The 15,443-nt window shown below is 50.5% G+C and overlaps 1 protein-coding gene across 1 annotated transcript in view; it reads left to right on the forward strand.

Annotated features, from left to right (window-relative positions):
- Positions 1-15,443, forward strand: part of Mad1l1 (mitotic arrest deficient 1 like 1) — a 308,425-nt gene that overhangs the window by 196,561 nt on the left and 96,421 nt on the right. Inside the window, exon 13 of the mRNA XM_051161164.1 lies at positions 4,906-4,994. Within this exon, the coding sequence (XP_051017121.1) occupies positions 4,906-4,994 (89 nt within the window). The remainder of the gene's footprint in view (positions 1-4,905; positions 4,995-15,443) is intronic.

Consider the following 15,443-nt stretch of genomic DNA (forward strand, 5'->3'; position numbering starts at 1 on the left):
CGGCCTGTGATGGGGCTGTTAGGACGGAAGAAGCCTGAAGCCTGTAGGCTTATGTTTATTGGGCTTTTCTATCGACCACCCTTCTTCACCCCAGTCCCTTTCAACCTTGCAACACTAGGTAAGTGAGAAAGAAGGTTAGAGGGGAGAGGGGCGGAGACCTCTTTAGATTACTTCCTGCTGATCAAGGGAGTCGGGTCCCTAGGGGCAAGTCTACTCTTTGCAAAATATCCATTAAACCAGCACCAGCAAATGCAGCTGCAGATACCAGCAGCCGAGGGACCAGCTGCTGCCATAGGTACTGTCAGGACTCTCCCATTTATACCCTCTCCAGAGCCCCCAGAATTAAACTGTCTGCAGCTGGCAGAAATCATGCTCCTAGAGCCTGAGACAATCATAGTTGGTGGCTGGGGTGGAACTGAAGCAGCCCCATATCCCACACCTGGGATTAAAACATTCACATAACATAACTGGATTTTTAAATAAACAAAAATTCTCACTATAGAGGCTCAGAAAAGTCTATGTCATTTGCTCAGGTCAGTGGCAGGCTGGGTCTTCCGCATTCCCTGCCCTGGTTTAGAGTACATCCTGGCTCATCCAGCCTCACCTGAGGGACAAGTGTGTTCATCCTCATACCCTCCAGCCAGGCCTGGGCCACTCGCCCTGTTCTGTAGCCCTTCAGCCTGGTTGGTGTGCAGTAGGCTGCGCAGCATTGGAATAGCAGCTAGAGGTGGAGGAATAGGAGCTAGTGTGGAAGAGCAGCCAGTCACCTGCAACTGTTACCTAGAGCTCGCAGTGCTGGGTAGCCCTGAGGACCCACAGAGTCTTGATGGGCAGTGACCAGTGGGCAGCATCCCCATCCCATCCCCAGTATACATGAGCAGAGCCTGCTGAGAGACACATGCTGGCTGTCCCCAGACTCAGGTGTCCAGCCACACCTGGGTGTAGAGGATATCAGGAACACTAGCTGACCTACCAGGAGAGTGCCAAAGGGGTAAATAGTCACGTGCCCATTGGTCTTAGAGAACAGGGTGGCAGCACCAGCCTCTCTAGGACATTCAGTTTGAACAAAATGGGAGACGGGGCAGTGGCAGGTGGTGAGACAACCCCCACCCAGCATGCACAGGGCTCCTCTTCACCTCGTTCCCCCCTCATTTGGCAGGCATGTGCGTGGGGTTCCGCTGTTCAGCTGCAGATGATCCCTCCAAAAAGCACTTTGTGTGTGAGATCCTTTTAGCAGGATGAGTTTGGAATCTGGCCCATGGCTTGAGGCATTTGGCAGAGTCCCTGAAGACGCAATCCAATTAGTTCCATGTTTTCTTGTTTTTATAGCTGACTCTAGACCCCAGTTTTCCTCAGTGAGGTAGAAAATAGGTACAGGCTACAACATTCAGGCACAACCAAATTTCTCTTCCCTTCATCCCATGTTTACCAACCCCAAACATGAGCCAGCTCCTATTGGCTGGAAGGGAACAGGTGCCCACAAAAGGGAGGGCAAGACATCCTTAATGAAACATGGGTCATGGACCTGAAACCAGGCAGTGGCAGACTGTCATGACACAGTAGAGCAAATGTGTGATAGGATAGCTGTGGGTGTGTGTATGTGTGTGTGTGTGTGTGTGTGTGCGCGCGCGCACGTGCATGTGTACATGCAAGCTTACATGTGGTGGTGGAGGGGAAGTCTTGGTCAAGGAACCAAGATAGTAGGTAGGAAGCATGCCTGGTGCAGGCTTAGCAGGGAAAGAGAACTGTTCCGGGGGGGCGGGGAGGATTTGAGCATAAACCCAAGGCTGAAGATTCACATGAGAGGACCCATGCTCTGAATGTTGTGGTGTGAGCCATTAATTTTCATCACCTCAAGTATGGAACTGGATCTGATAGGAGCCTCCTGTGGCAAGCAGTAAGGCTCATATTTAGGGAGATCAAAGATAGGAGACTGAGGAACAGGATAGAGAAATTTACAGCCAAAGAAGTTGACCCCAGCACAGTTTGTCAGAAAGTGGAGTTTACCATGTATTAGAACCTAGGGCATGAGTAGGCCCAGAGCATCAGTGGAGGGGCTGGCCAAGGAAATGCAGTAGGCATGCAGGGCAGTGGGAGAGGGCAGAGTACTGGGAGGGAGTGCCATAGCAGAATCCATTGTGAGTGCCAGGTAATGCAGGATGCAGATGTTTAGAAAGAAACACCTGGACAGATGAAGGAGTGCAGCAAAGATGAGGGAATAAAGCAAAAGCTGTCCATCATTGCCAGCAAGAATGGGAAGATGTCGTGGAAAGTTACCATGAAGTGGAAGCACATTTAACTGTGTTCTGGGGCCCATCAGAGCACCAGGGCTGACAGAGTCCTCTGTCTAATGGAGAGCGGCTGTGACTGGCTATGGGAAGCGGGCTACAAGAACAAGAAGGCCAGCGACCCACAGTCTGCATGTGTTGTATGTCTGTCAGCAAGAGATCTTTAAAAGCTCATGATGCGTTTCTGATGGCCTGAGGTGCGGGGAGCTGATAGAGGAGGCCTACTCAGAGACAGTGATATGATGAGCTGTCACCATTGTGATCAGAGTGGAAGAGGAGGAGTCCCACTGTCCCCTTCCTCTGTCCAGAGCTCCACGGATGGGTGCCACTGCCCACACTGGAGAAAGACACCTTAAGTGTCCTAAATCAGTACTGAGTACCAGGCTTTATTATCTGGGCATTCGGCCCAACAGGTGAACATGTGGAATAAATTTTACCAAGTGAGGAGGATGGCATATCTAACTAGTCAGACATTTAATGAAACCTGTCCCTGGTACAGGCCAATACAGAAAGGTATAGATGCAGCCTAAAGCAGCCAGTACCTAACAGCACAAATGCTGAATATTAAGACACATAAAAGGAAACAGGCTCACAAGCCAGAAGAGAAAAAGCACAGGAGCCTAATGCAATAGAAATCAATACAGATAGCAAGATATAAATGGACTAAACTCTGCTACTAAAAGGAGAAGACTTCCTGATGAGTTCTCCGCAGAGCCAAAGAAATTGGAACAGGTGGCTGCCAAGGCCACTTGGCATTTGTAAGCATCTGAGCAGGCATCAGCTATTCATGCCTCATCTGAATTCAAGCGGTAAAGCAGTGCAGGAAGCGGGCAGATGTGCCTGTCAGTACTGAAGGTGCACAAGGACAGCTGTACTCCATTCTGCAGGGGGCATGGAAGTACACAGAGAAGCACGTGTTCCAAGATAACAGTGTGTGCATGTGTGTTTAACTGGTCTCTCCAAAGCTCGAGAGCTTACTATTGAGAAGGACTCCTTTATGAGGCCAGCAAGATGGCTCCACAGGTAAAGGCACTGCACAGACCTGGTGACCTGCATTTGATCTCCAGGACCCATACAATGGATGGACAGACCAATTCCTGCAAGTCATCCTCTGACCTACCCCACTCAGTATGGCTACGTGTGCTTGTGTGTGTGCATGCATGCGTGTGCACACACACTCACAGATAGACACACATCCACACCCCTTACTATAGCATCATGCAGTAGACCTTGCAGCCCGGCCACCTCCTCCAACAATGAGCAGCAGGAAGTTTGCTGGGATCTGTCCAGTACAGCCAGGACCCATTCTATCAGATTCTCAAAATTATGAGACCTACCGCAGCCTATAAAGCACATTAGAATGTAGAGGCAAGGGGAGGGCTCTCTGGAAGTGAGCGCCATTTGTTTACTCCTTGCCATGGAGGGGCTGTACCATGAATGACAGTGTCAGTGTGTTAGGAATGAAAACTGGCAGCATGTGAAGATGAAAACCATCCTTGGGGCTGGGAAGGTAGTTCAGCTATAAAGTGCTTGTTGTGAAGGCATGAAGGCATGAAGACATGAGTCCAGTCCTCGGAACTCATGCAACCCTAGCTCTGGGGAGATGGAGACAGGTGGCCAGCCTGCCTAGATGAATTGTCAAGTTCTAGGTCTAGAGAGACCCTGCGTCCAAGGCCAACAACTTGGATGGCTCCTGAGGAATGACACCTGAGCTTTGACCTCTGACCTCCTTATTCATGCTTGTTCCCGCATATACCCACAGAGAGATACAGTTTGCCCTGTTCCTCCCCGCCCTGTATATCTATAGCAGAATGTGTAAAGATGTTATTTGGCTCGTGATTCTAGAGTCTGGAAAGCGGGGTGTCAGGAGGCCAAGTGTGGCAGGAGATAGGGTGGGTGAGGGGTCTGAGCTGGGCTGCAGGCCGTGACACTGACCCATGGTCCATCCCTAAGGAGGTTTCTGTTTTCCTTGAAGACTGTTGGCATTGTGTTCCTTGGGCCCCTGCACTGACTCTGCATCTCTTGGGAGGGATGGGGCTGAGGACACTCAAGGAGCAAGGGTCAGCTCTGGATGAGTTTCCTGCTGTCCAGGAAGCCACCAGTTCAGCAGCCATCTGCTTTCCCCCTGGGCCTGGCTGATTGAGTTTGCCTGTTTCTTCTGTGCCTGGAGTGTGTCTGGCTCCCTCTCTGCCATCTCCACTCCCCCAGCATGTGTGCAGACCTTGGCTCAGGACAAGCTAAGCTCGTGTCACCCTATAGGAAATGCTGTGACTCTTCCATCTAAGCAGTGGTAATTCTAGACTGTAGTCTCTCTACTTACTCTGTCCCTCTCTGTCTCAGAGGCGCTGTAGCTCTCCACAGCAGTACATGAACCTTTGGAATAGGAGCATCGAGAAAGAGAAAGGACCCGGTTTACCTGACTCAGGATGTCTTGTGGACTGAGGGATCCAGGCTACAGTTGGCAAGGCAAACGGCCCTCTTCCCCACGTCCCCAGCACAAACTAGGCATCCAGCCTAGGGATGTTCAGATGCAGACTTCAGGACTTTGGGGATGAAGCAGGGACCTGGGCTGTGGGTCCCTGCATGTGCTGACCACTTACCCTGTGTTTCCTTACAGTTGGAGATGGAGTTGAAGATGCTGAGGACCCAGACAAGCTCAGCTGAGGCCAGCTTCCCGTTCTGCAAAGAGGAGGTGGACGCACTCAGGTATGGCCTCCTCTCTTGGCCTCTGGCTGCCACACATATCACTCCCCAGAGCAGGAGCAGAGCCTGCCAGAGCCCTTGCTATCCCGCCTTCCCAGGGTTGTTGTTTTCGTTACATTGTCTGCTGAGACCCTGCCTTTCTAGTATCATGCCCCAGGTCACTGACAGCTGGCCCCTTGGCATTCATTCTCCACGCTCAAGAGGAACAGACACTCCTGTCAGGGTGTCCATGGGGACCTGCCTTCCTGCCAGCAACATGAGGCACCAGGCCTAACTCCTTTGGGGGGCTCACAGCCAGCACTTTATTGAATGATGCAAAGAATCATCGTTCAGAGACTGTCTCACAGAAAGATGAGCAGTCTGGTTAAGCTTCAGGGTGACTATTTGTGGAGCGGCTTTGGTGCATGGTTGGAGACAACTTACTGCTTGCATGTGTGCCTGAGTGTTCGTGTGTGTGTGTGTGTGTGTGTGTGTGTGTGTGTGTCGTGGGGAATTTTCTTCAAATGGTTTCCACCTTAGTTCTTGAGATAGAGTCTCTCACTGAACCTGGACCTCTCCAGTTGGGCTAGCTTAGCTGACAGTGAGCTCCTGGGGCCCTCCTGTCTTTGCCTCCCCGGCACTGGGAACTGCAGGCACCTATCTACACCCAGGTTTTCTCACGGGATGCTACCTCTGAACTGTCTTCAGGTTCTCCTCCAGCCTGTACAGGCCGTGCCATTCTAACTGCTGTCTGTAATGGCTGTGGGATGGCTGTCACCACTGCCTGGGCATCTTGTGAGTGGCGGCAGGATGAGTGTACTGAGTCGGCCACTTGCTTCTGCTTTGCATGCAGGACTTGATGCCCTTGGATGCTTCTGTTGAGTGGGACGGGGCCTAGGGAACAAGAAAGCCCTGTAGACACTGAGTGGTCTCTTGATGAAGTGGCATGGAGCTTGGGGGAGGGGATGCAGCCCTTTCTGGCTGGGCTCTTGGTGTCCCAGAGGCTATCTGGGGGTCTTGCTTCTGTGGGGAATTGACCTTGTCTGTTAGGCTCTTCCAACTTCCATCTCTCTTTGGGTAATGGCTGGTGACTGACTCCTGCTTTGCAGGGCTGTTGAGGTTAGAACAAGGAAGGCTTACTTCTTGGCACCTTTCCCAGAAGTGTTCGGTGAATAGCGCTGAGGTCCCTTATGGGATGGAGGTTCCCTCTCAGTGCCAAAGCACTTCTCACACAGACCCAGGCCTGGGAAGTAGCTCTGTGGGGCTACTAGGCACAGAGCTGTTTGTTTGCATTTGTCCCAGCGTGGCATGTGCTGTGCGCTGTGAGGGCAGAGCAGAGTGGATAATTGACTGGCCAGGAGAGCCGCACACTCCGTCTTCATCAGCTCAAAGCTTAATGGGGGGACATTATTCACATGGGCTTGTGGCTGGTTAATTATGGGTGGTGCTATGAGAGCTGGCATGTGGGGACAGGGTCCCTGGGTCATGCATCTGGGTGCGAGAGGACGGGCTGGTACTGTGGCTGGCTGGGTGGCTGGAAAATTAATGTGGCCCTGGTGAGTGTTGGGATTTTTATCCTGTGAGTAGTGGGAAGCCATTAGGCATTTTAAAGCAGAAAAGCGACATGATCTGATTTGTAGCATCAGGCATCAGGCACTGCTGGCCGCCTAAGCCAGGCAGAGGGACTTGGCAAGGCCCAGCAGCCGTGCCCTGGCCAAGTGCTGGGAAGCATTCATTGTGAGACTCAGCCAAGCCGGAGAGGCTGCTCCTGGGCAGACACACCAGACACTTCCCACTGATACTCCACAACATCCATTTTGTGATAAAGACCCCATGTGCACTCGTGTTGGGAGAGGGGCAGTGGGGGGCATCTAGTGGACCTGGAAGCATAGTCCATGTGGGCTCTGGGTCCCTGAAGCCAAGGACAGCAGAGTCAGGGCAGCCTTCATTTGCAGCTGGTTTGGAGGTTCTGGCAAGAAGTGCTATCTCTAAGGCTGAGGAACTGAGGAAAAGTGCTTCCTGGCCTGCCTGCATTCGGTGCCCTACAGGGTCCTTGGGGCCACACAAGACAGGTAGCCCTGCATACCCAGCTCCACACCAGCTGGTAGGCAGAGGGCTTGGATTTGGGTGTGGGTATTGTCATATTTACAGAATTGGCTAGCTGCATGGCCCCCAGTGCAGTTCCACTCTCCTCACACCACAGTACTGTGCTGTCTGCAGGCCTCTCCTCCTCACAGCCTCTTGTGGGAGTGTGGACCAGGGTGTGTCAGGTTTGCTGAGGGTGGTGCACCTCAGGTTTGATGATTGTTAGGTTTTTAAAAAGGGGCTTTGCTGTTCACATCTTCCACACTAAGATCAAAGCCTCCTGTCTTCTTTGGAAAAACAGCTGTGAGTGAGGCGCCTTTGGAGCTGATAAGAACCAGGTCATTGAGTTTGGAGCCCCCCCTGCTCTGATTGTACTTCTACTTTCCAGCTGAAGGCAAGGCAGGGTATGCAGGTGACTCCTGAGGGTTTGGCGCAAGTGTGGTAGAAAAGTCCAGGCAAGCAGGGCCTCTGTGCAGTGAACTCAAGTGGAGGCCATGCCTTGGGCAGATGGCTCAGGCTGGGCCAAACATGCATAGCCAGCCTAGCTCCTTCCCTCCTTGAGCCTGCCTCCCACAGGGTAGTGTTCTGCCACCTCAAAGCCTTTGTTTTAATTTGATTTCTATCACTGTGATATACACCGTGACCACAAAAACAGCTTGGGGAGGAAAGTTTTATTTGACTTACATGTCCTGATGATATTTCAGTCCATCTTGAAGGAAGCCGAGGCAGGATTTCAAGGCAGGACGCACCCGAGGCAGGAACTGAAGAAGAGACCGTGGAGTTATGCTGCTTACTGCCTTGCTCCTGTGGCTTGCTCAGCCTGCCTTGTTGTACTTCCAGTACTGGCTGCATAGGGGTGGCACTGCCCACGTCATCATAAATCAGGAAAATCCTCCACAGACTTGCCCACAGGGCAATCTGATGGAGGTGGTTCCTCTACTGAGGCTCCCTCCTTCCAGATGACTCCAGCTTGTGTCAAGTTGACAAAAATATAAACAAACAAACAAACACATGCAAAAACAAAGAAGCCAACAACCAGCACGGCCCTTCTTTGTTGGCACCGGCATGCTTGGTCCCATTTGCCCTGCTCTCTAACCTCCCAGCTGTGTCAAACGTTGTACCATCGTACCTCAGTTTCCCACAATGCACTCAGTGTACTTGTCATTGTTATCTGAGCAAGGGGACTGTGCTATGTATGGCATCTTATTTTACTGTGATGACAAATTGGGACCCATTGTGCTACCTTCTGGCTCAAGAGCATTCTGAGGGGCAGCCCACCTAAGACTTCCACAGAGGAGCTGGGTCTTTGGTCCCTTGTTGCTGCCCCAGCTCCCCTTAGAAGGGACACTGGCAATATGGACTCTAAAGTCTCACTTTCCTCCAGCTGGCCAAGAGTACGGGCCCCTTATTGAGGCTGCCCTCTTGGAACAAGAGCTCACTTCTCCTGTGGATCCCTCTCCTGAACCTGAAGTGCCCTCCCTGCTGCTCCTTCATGTAACTCCTGAGGGCCACTTCTGAAGTGGTTGACTCAGAGAAAGAATTGACAGGCGAGCCCTACCTCAGGTCAGCTTGCCCTTCACTCAGGACCATGACTGTGAGCACAGGCAGCTAGCAGACGCAGAGGACAGAGCAGGGTAGGTGCCGCTACCTGGGGGCACTGTGAGGATGAGGGGTGGTGGATTTGCGTAGAGCTATTGGCCACATATAAGGGGCACAGGGCTGGGGAGATGGCTCCATGGGTAAAGAGTTTGCTGTACAACATGAGGACCTGAGTTTGATCCACAGGACCCATGTTCGTTTGTTTGTTTCTTAAAGCCAGGTATTGCGGCTTATATAATCCTATCCCTGGGGAGGTGGAGACAGGAGTCCTGGGACTTGCTGCCTAGCTTGTCTAGCTGTGAGCTCCAGGTTCAGTGAGAGATCAGATCTCAAAAGTTAAGATGGAGGGGGATAGGGAAGACACCTGTTGTTGGCCTCTGGCTTCCACAGGCATGCACATACATCACAGTAGCTGCACAGATGTCAGTATGGTATGTGAATTGCACACTCCTTTGGCATTGCACAATCCTTCCGTGAACGCAGCCTGGGGAGCACCAGTGCAAAACCAAGTGGTGGCAGCTGAGGGCCTCTCGCCTGGAACAAATCCGGCTCGTTACTTTCCGCTGTCAGACAGGATCTCTGACAGATCCTAAATGTCCATGGGTTTAGCAGCTGGGTAGACTGTGGGCTTGCATATCTGGGTCAGAACCCATTAGTCGTACTCCACAGCATCTCCGTTCCCAGCCATGCTCACTGCCTGCTGGGCCCCAGCCTGAGAGGGCATTCTCAGGCCCTGGGAAGCTGAGGGATACTGTGATGGGGACATTGGGCATATTGGCCTTTCTCAGGGGAAAGCAAGAACTCTGTGACTGGTGCCTTGTGTGCTCTGCCTGGGTCACCCTCTCTAGGAGAGAGATCAGCAAGTTGCAGGAGACCTTTTGTTTAGGCAGCTTGTCACTTGTCATTGTGTCTTCCCACGGGGGAGCTTGTGTGGACCATTCCACTGGGATGCTCATGGCAGGCATCCTCTGGTCTCTTCTTGTGGCCCAGTGTGTCTTTGGAGACTCAGACTTGGAGGGTGTGATTTTGGCAGCTGAGTAGGGGACAACAGTGTCTGCTGACAGTGAGGAGACATTCTTCCTCAGCCCAGGCCCCTCCCCCTCTCAGGAGACAGACCAACCTGTAGTTCTGGCACATGGGCACCATGGGTATAAGAAGCCGGTAGACAAAGGGGGCCTGGTTACCGAAGAGGCTTTCAGGGTCCAGCTCTGGTCCCTGGACGGCCCCTCTCCTCCTGGGCTCGCTTCCTTCACCTGCAGACCTGGATAGATGTGGCCAACTGAGGAGCTGAGATGGAAGAACATGGCCTAGTAGCAGCAAACACAAACACAAACCCCTAAAATTGGGCCACAAAGAGAGGAAGGGGTAGCCTTATTCTCTCATGGGTCCCCCAACACCACCTGCCTCTCCCTCACCAGAGCAGAGCAGCAGCAGTGTAACAAGGCCGCAAGTGCGGGTGCTTGCTTTGCTGGGAAGTCCTTTTCTGGCTTCCCACATGCATTGCATGGGTGTTCACATGAGCACACATACATTACACGCACATGCGTGTGCATACACAGATGTATTTCTGTTTGTGTCTGCTACTACTAGGCCACCCTCCTTTACCTCTGCTCCCTCAGAGCATATGCACATCCACAAGCACACACATCTAAGGTGCACAGGGAATACGTCATCCTGACACACCAGACTCAAACTAGATGTCAGTAACAGAATGCAAGAGGAAAAGCTGTACCCGTGTGGAGATTAACAGCATGCTTCTGAACTGCCTGCGAATCACACTGGAAGCACGGAAGGGAAGATGAACAAGTGCGCGCTAATGAAAACACTCTCACTACATTGGATCCATGGAGAGAAGAGAACCTGCGGCACCCAGCGTTCCAGCTGACAGAGCAGAGGCCCCGGCTCCGCCACCAGGAGGACATGGCAAGCAAGGGAGCCAGGATGAGGAGAAAGAAGGGGGTATTGAACTTGAAAAAAAGAAACACAATTGAGAAAAATGCTAAAGCAAAAGCTGTTTTTCTGGGGGAAAAATCTATAAAATTGACAAACTGCCAACAAAAGTGACATGTACATGGAGAAACAAATGACCGGTATCGGGAATGACACAGGGACACTGCTATATAGAGAGCCTGTGGCCACTGAAGGATATTACAGGCACACCAGCTTTCCCCTAGCGGGTTTAGTCACCCCTCTGAACCAAAACCTAAACTAGCCCCAGCATGGGGCTCTGCCTGTAATCCCAGCCTGGGGAAATGGAGGCAGCAGGATCAGAGTTCAGAGTCCGTCTGGGCTACACAAGAGTTTAAGGCCAGCCTGAGCTACTCGAGACCCTGGCTCCAAAGGAGCAAACAAAGCAAACACCCGAACCAAGATGTAGAATTAAGTTGATGAACAGTTTAAACGTGAAGTCATAATTAAAATGCTCCCAAGAAAGGCAGAGGGTTGGTTCCCCGAGGGACCTGCTCACCAGCTGCAGCCTAATGGGCACCAGTTTGACTCATCTGTCCTCCAGAAGACGGAGGGTGTCTACAAAGCACAGCCGAGGGAGCCTGGTGCTCCTGAGATGAGACTATGTCATGGCAGTGGGTGACACATGCAGTGACCCTACAGAGACAACTCTGCTGGAACAGACACTGTTGCTGAAGTTGTTCAGAGAGCTGAGCAGACAGGAAGAAGCTGTCATTTGCATTTCCTCAAGTGCACAAAATTTCTGGAAGACCTTCTACCTAGCCCCATCTCGACTTCCCCCATCCTGCTTCTGCAAGCCCCTGCGGGGTGCTCTGTGCTGGCAGAGCTCCCGTGGGGTCAGTCATAATCAGGGATCCAGCTCTGGGGGTCACTGCCCACCCCTGTCTGTCTGCTTCTAACTTCTAAGGGAGTTATTGATGTTTTCCCTTTTATTTTCTGTAACCAGGCTTCAGAGAAGCAAGACTGCCTTTATTCTCAACTCCAGTGGCGTTCTGACAGCGCTCCTAAGTGCTGTGTTCACACCACCATCTTTAGCAGTTCCTGTGCTTATTTGTGTATGGGGTCTTGTTTTCTAAAGTAAAGTTTTGTTGAATAGCTCAGGCTAGCCTTGAGCTTATTCTTTTACCTACACCTCTTACATGCTGGGATTAAAGGTATGCACCACCATGCCCAGTTCATATGTTTGTTGTTGTTGGTTTTGTTTTGTTTTGTTTTTTGTAAGTTGAACAACATACAAAAGGAAGGAAGAAAGGAAAGAAAAAAGGGGGAAGAGAGAGAAAAAACAAACAAACAAACAAAAAAAAAAGAAAGGCATTTATACTGCCAACTTCTCTTCATGTCAAGTGTAAGCTTCCTGTGTGTCCCTGGCCTTCTGCAATCACCTACTAAGATTATATCACCGGAGATGGAACCCAGAACTTGCTCCCACCTCTCTAAGTTTGCTCCTGCATGTGCCAGTGAGTGCACTTGTACATGAGGGGCTGTGGGCCACAAAGGCAGTTGTGTCTATGTGGCAGTGAGAGGACAATCTCCGTTGTCATTCCCCAAAAGCTGCTTATCTTGGTGTTTTGAGTCCTGGTCTGGAACTCACCAAGCAGATTAGGTGGCTGGGCTGGAGAGGCCTGGGGATCAAATTCAGGCCGTCCTGCCTTTGAGGCCAGTACTTTATCTTTGTGTGCTGTGGAGACTCTTTTGGGTAGCTGTGAACAGGTAGTGGAGGTGCAGTCATCAGCTCCTTTAGCACACACTTCAGCCTGTGGTCTGCTCTGGGGCAGCCTGTCCACTTGGGTGGACTCCATGCCTATCATTTCCTCACACTGGCACCTGCCACTCGGCGCAGCACCCTTGGGAGCATCTCATTAAAAGAATGTTTCCCCTTCCATGGCTGTGAGTCTGGAGGCAGGAGGTGCATCTTCCCAGCTGGCTCTTCTTTTCCTGTCTGCTTTGTCCCGTGCAGCCTCAGCATCAGTTTCTCCTGTCCCTGAACACGAGCATCTACATGTTTATAAAGAGAACTCTTTCTTATTTTGTAGTTATGTTTGCATGTGCATTTGGGTGCAGGTACTTGTAGAGTCCAGGTGAGGGCACCAGATCCCCTGGAGCTAAAGTTACTGACAGTTGTTTTAGACAACCTATGTGGATGTTGGTTCCTTTGTGGACACAGGCATTCACATGGCTTTCCTTTTCTCTGTCTTTCTTTTCTTCAATGCTTTGCAGGCCATAGGAGATCATCTCGATCTGCCTTGTATAAATTTATTCCCAGATGTTTTGTTCTTCTGATGCTTTAACAGAATATGCAACAGAGTTCTCACATGTTGATTTTTATGGGGCTGCTTTGCTGGATGTGTATCAACAAGGCATCTGTGAACAGGAGCAGTTTGCTGCTCTTACAATTTGGAAGCTTTTATTTCATTGTCTTGTCTAATTGCTTTGGCAGTTTAGTCAGATGAAGGCAGCCACAGCAGGCATTGCCCCAATTTTTAAAAAATTTCTTTATTACATTGATTGTGTGTGTGTGTGTGTGTGTGTGTGTGTGTGTGTGTGTGTGTGTGTGTGAACACGCGTGCGCACGCGCATGTGCGCGCATGCATTCAGGATTGCATTCTTTCCTTCCATCCTGTGCTGGAACTCAGGACATCAGGTTTGGTGGCAATGCCTTAATCTACTGAGCCACCTCACAGACTTTGTCCTGAGGAGATCTCACAGGTATCCTCCCCTGGGTTTGTTTGTTTTTGTTTTTGTTTTCAGGAATGCCATGTCCTGGTGAGGCTGCTTCCCTCTTGAGTGCAAGGCAATGGATTTGGTGAAGGGATGTCCTGTCTCAACTGCAGCAGATAGAGCAGTGCTTCTTGCCCTTGGCTCATTGGAGGGTCACACAGTACCTTTTATACGTTGTGGTGGCTTGTACTCCTGTTATTTTCAAACCCCCTTACAACAGCATAGAAAGCTTTCAGGGAACAGCTTGTACATGGTTAGGCATTTCCATATCGGTTCCCCAGGTTTATGTGGGTAGGCATTTCCACATCCAGGTTTACATGCTAAGGTGTTTCCACATGTGACCCAGGTTTACATGGTTAGGGCTTTTCACACCTGTCCCTCAGGTTTATGAGGTTAGGCATGTCCACATCTGTCCCCAGGTTAACTGGTCTCAGTTCTATTTGTTTCTTTTCATTTTTAAAAAAGATTTATTTATTATGTATACAGTGTTTTGCCTACATGTAGTCCTACAGGTCAGAAGAGGGCTCCAGATCTCATTATAGATTGTTATGAGCTGGGAATTGAACTTAGGACCTTTGGAAGAACAGACAGTGCTCTTAACCTCTGAGCCATCTCTCCAGCCCCCTCTATTTGTTTCTCTTAAAAAAATTATTTTAGTGGGCATTTTTTGTTGTTGTATTGTTGATTTTTCAAGACAGGTTGTCCTGGACTCACTTTGTAGACCAGGCTGGCTTCAAACTCATAGGAATCGGCCTGCTTTTGCCTCTGTGGGTGCTGGAATCACAGGCGTGCGCCTTCTCACTCAACAGTTAATTTTAGTTTTTATTTCATATATTTAGACTTTCATTCTCACTTAAGTTTTAGCTTTGCAGTTTTCACCCATGACCTCACACATGTTAGGCAGGCGCTCTACCCCTGAGCTACCTTCCCAGCTCTCTTTCTGTAGCTGGTCTTTACATTGTGGGATGGAATCCCACCGAGTAGTCCTTAACTGAACCATGGCCCAGCAAATCCTGCTGCCCTAGTCCCACATAGCTCGGTTGGCAGGCCTATGCCATCAGGCCCAGCTTGGCCATAGTTTTTGGAAGTGTCTTTGCCTTTATTTGGTCTGCCTGCTGCTGGTTTCAACAAGGGAGGGCTTCCTTTTCCTCCCTTTCTCTGCACAGTTGGGGGAGAGTATAATCCTTCCTTGGAGTGTTTGCTTGTGGTCACTGGCCTGGTCCTCTTCCCTTGGTTGGGAGACTTTGACTTCTCATCTCAGATGCTCGACGTGTGCCCATTTGTCCCTAGCATCCTTTTGCGACCTTTATCCTGTGATGTCTTTGGGCATCTTCCACTCTCACAGTGAGCTCTTTACCCTGGTTGGTTTTCTTTGCCACGGGAAGGCTTGGGCATCTTCCACTTTCACAGTGAGCTCTTTACCCTGGTTGGTTTTCTTTGCCACGGGAAGGCTTGGGCATCTTCCACTTTCACAGTGAGCTCTTTACCCTGGTTGGTTTTCTTTGCCACGGGAAAGCTTGTTGTCGGCCCTTTTACCTCAGCTTCTGGGCCCGGAATTTTCCGCTGCCTCTTTCACACACCCCATTGTCTGCAGCCTGCTGTCAGCTCCCAGCTCGAGCTGCTTTCTCTTGTCTGATTTTCCTTTGGGCTCATTGTGCTCTGCTGTGCCGTCTTCCTTGTGTTTGGAACCCTCGGGTGCTTCTTGGTGTGTGTCTCTGGCAATTTGTAATCTCCCTTGTGAGTTTTTTTCTGACTTGAGAGTCACTTCAGATTGTAGTTTCTTAAATTTTTGTCTTATGAGTGTGTGAGTGTGGGGGTGGGTGGGTGTAGGCCAACTCCAGGTATCAGTCCGTAGACTCTTCACACCTGCCCTCAGAGGCAGCATCTCTCACTGGCCTGAGCTCAACAATTTGGTTAAGCCAGGGAGCCTCTAATTCAGTGGTTCAAACCTTCCTGATGCTGCGATGCCCTCACAACCATAAAATTGTTTTCATTGCTACTTCATAACTAATTTTGCTACGTTTATGAATAATAACATAAAGATCTCTGTTTTTCCAATGGTCTTAGGTGACCACCATATTGTTCAGCTCTCAAAGGGGTCAT

The sequence above is a fragment of the Acomys russatus genome, chromosome 19 (assembly GCF_903995435.1).
Source record: "Acomys russatus chromosome 19, mAcoRus1.1, whole genome shotgun sequence".
Classification (NCBI taxonomy): domain Eukaryota; kingdom Metazoa; phylum Chordata; class Mammalia; order Rodentia; family Muridae; genus Acomys; species Acomys russatus.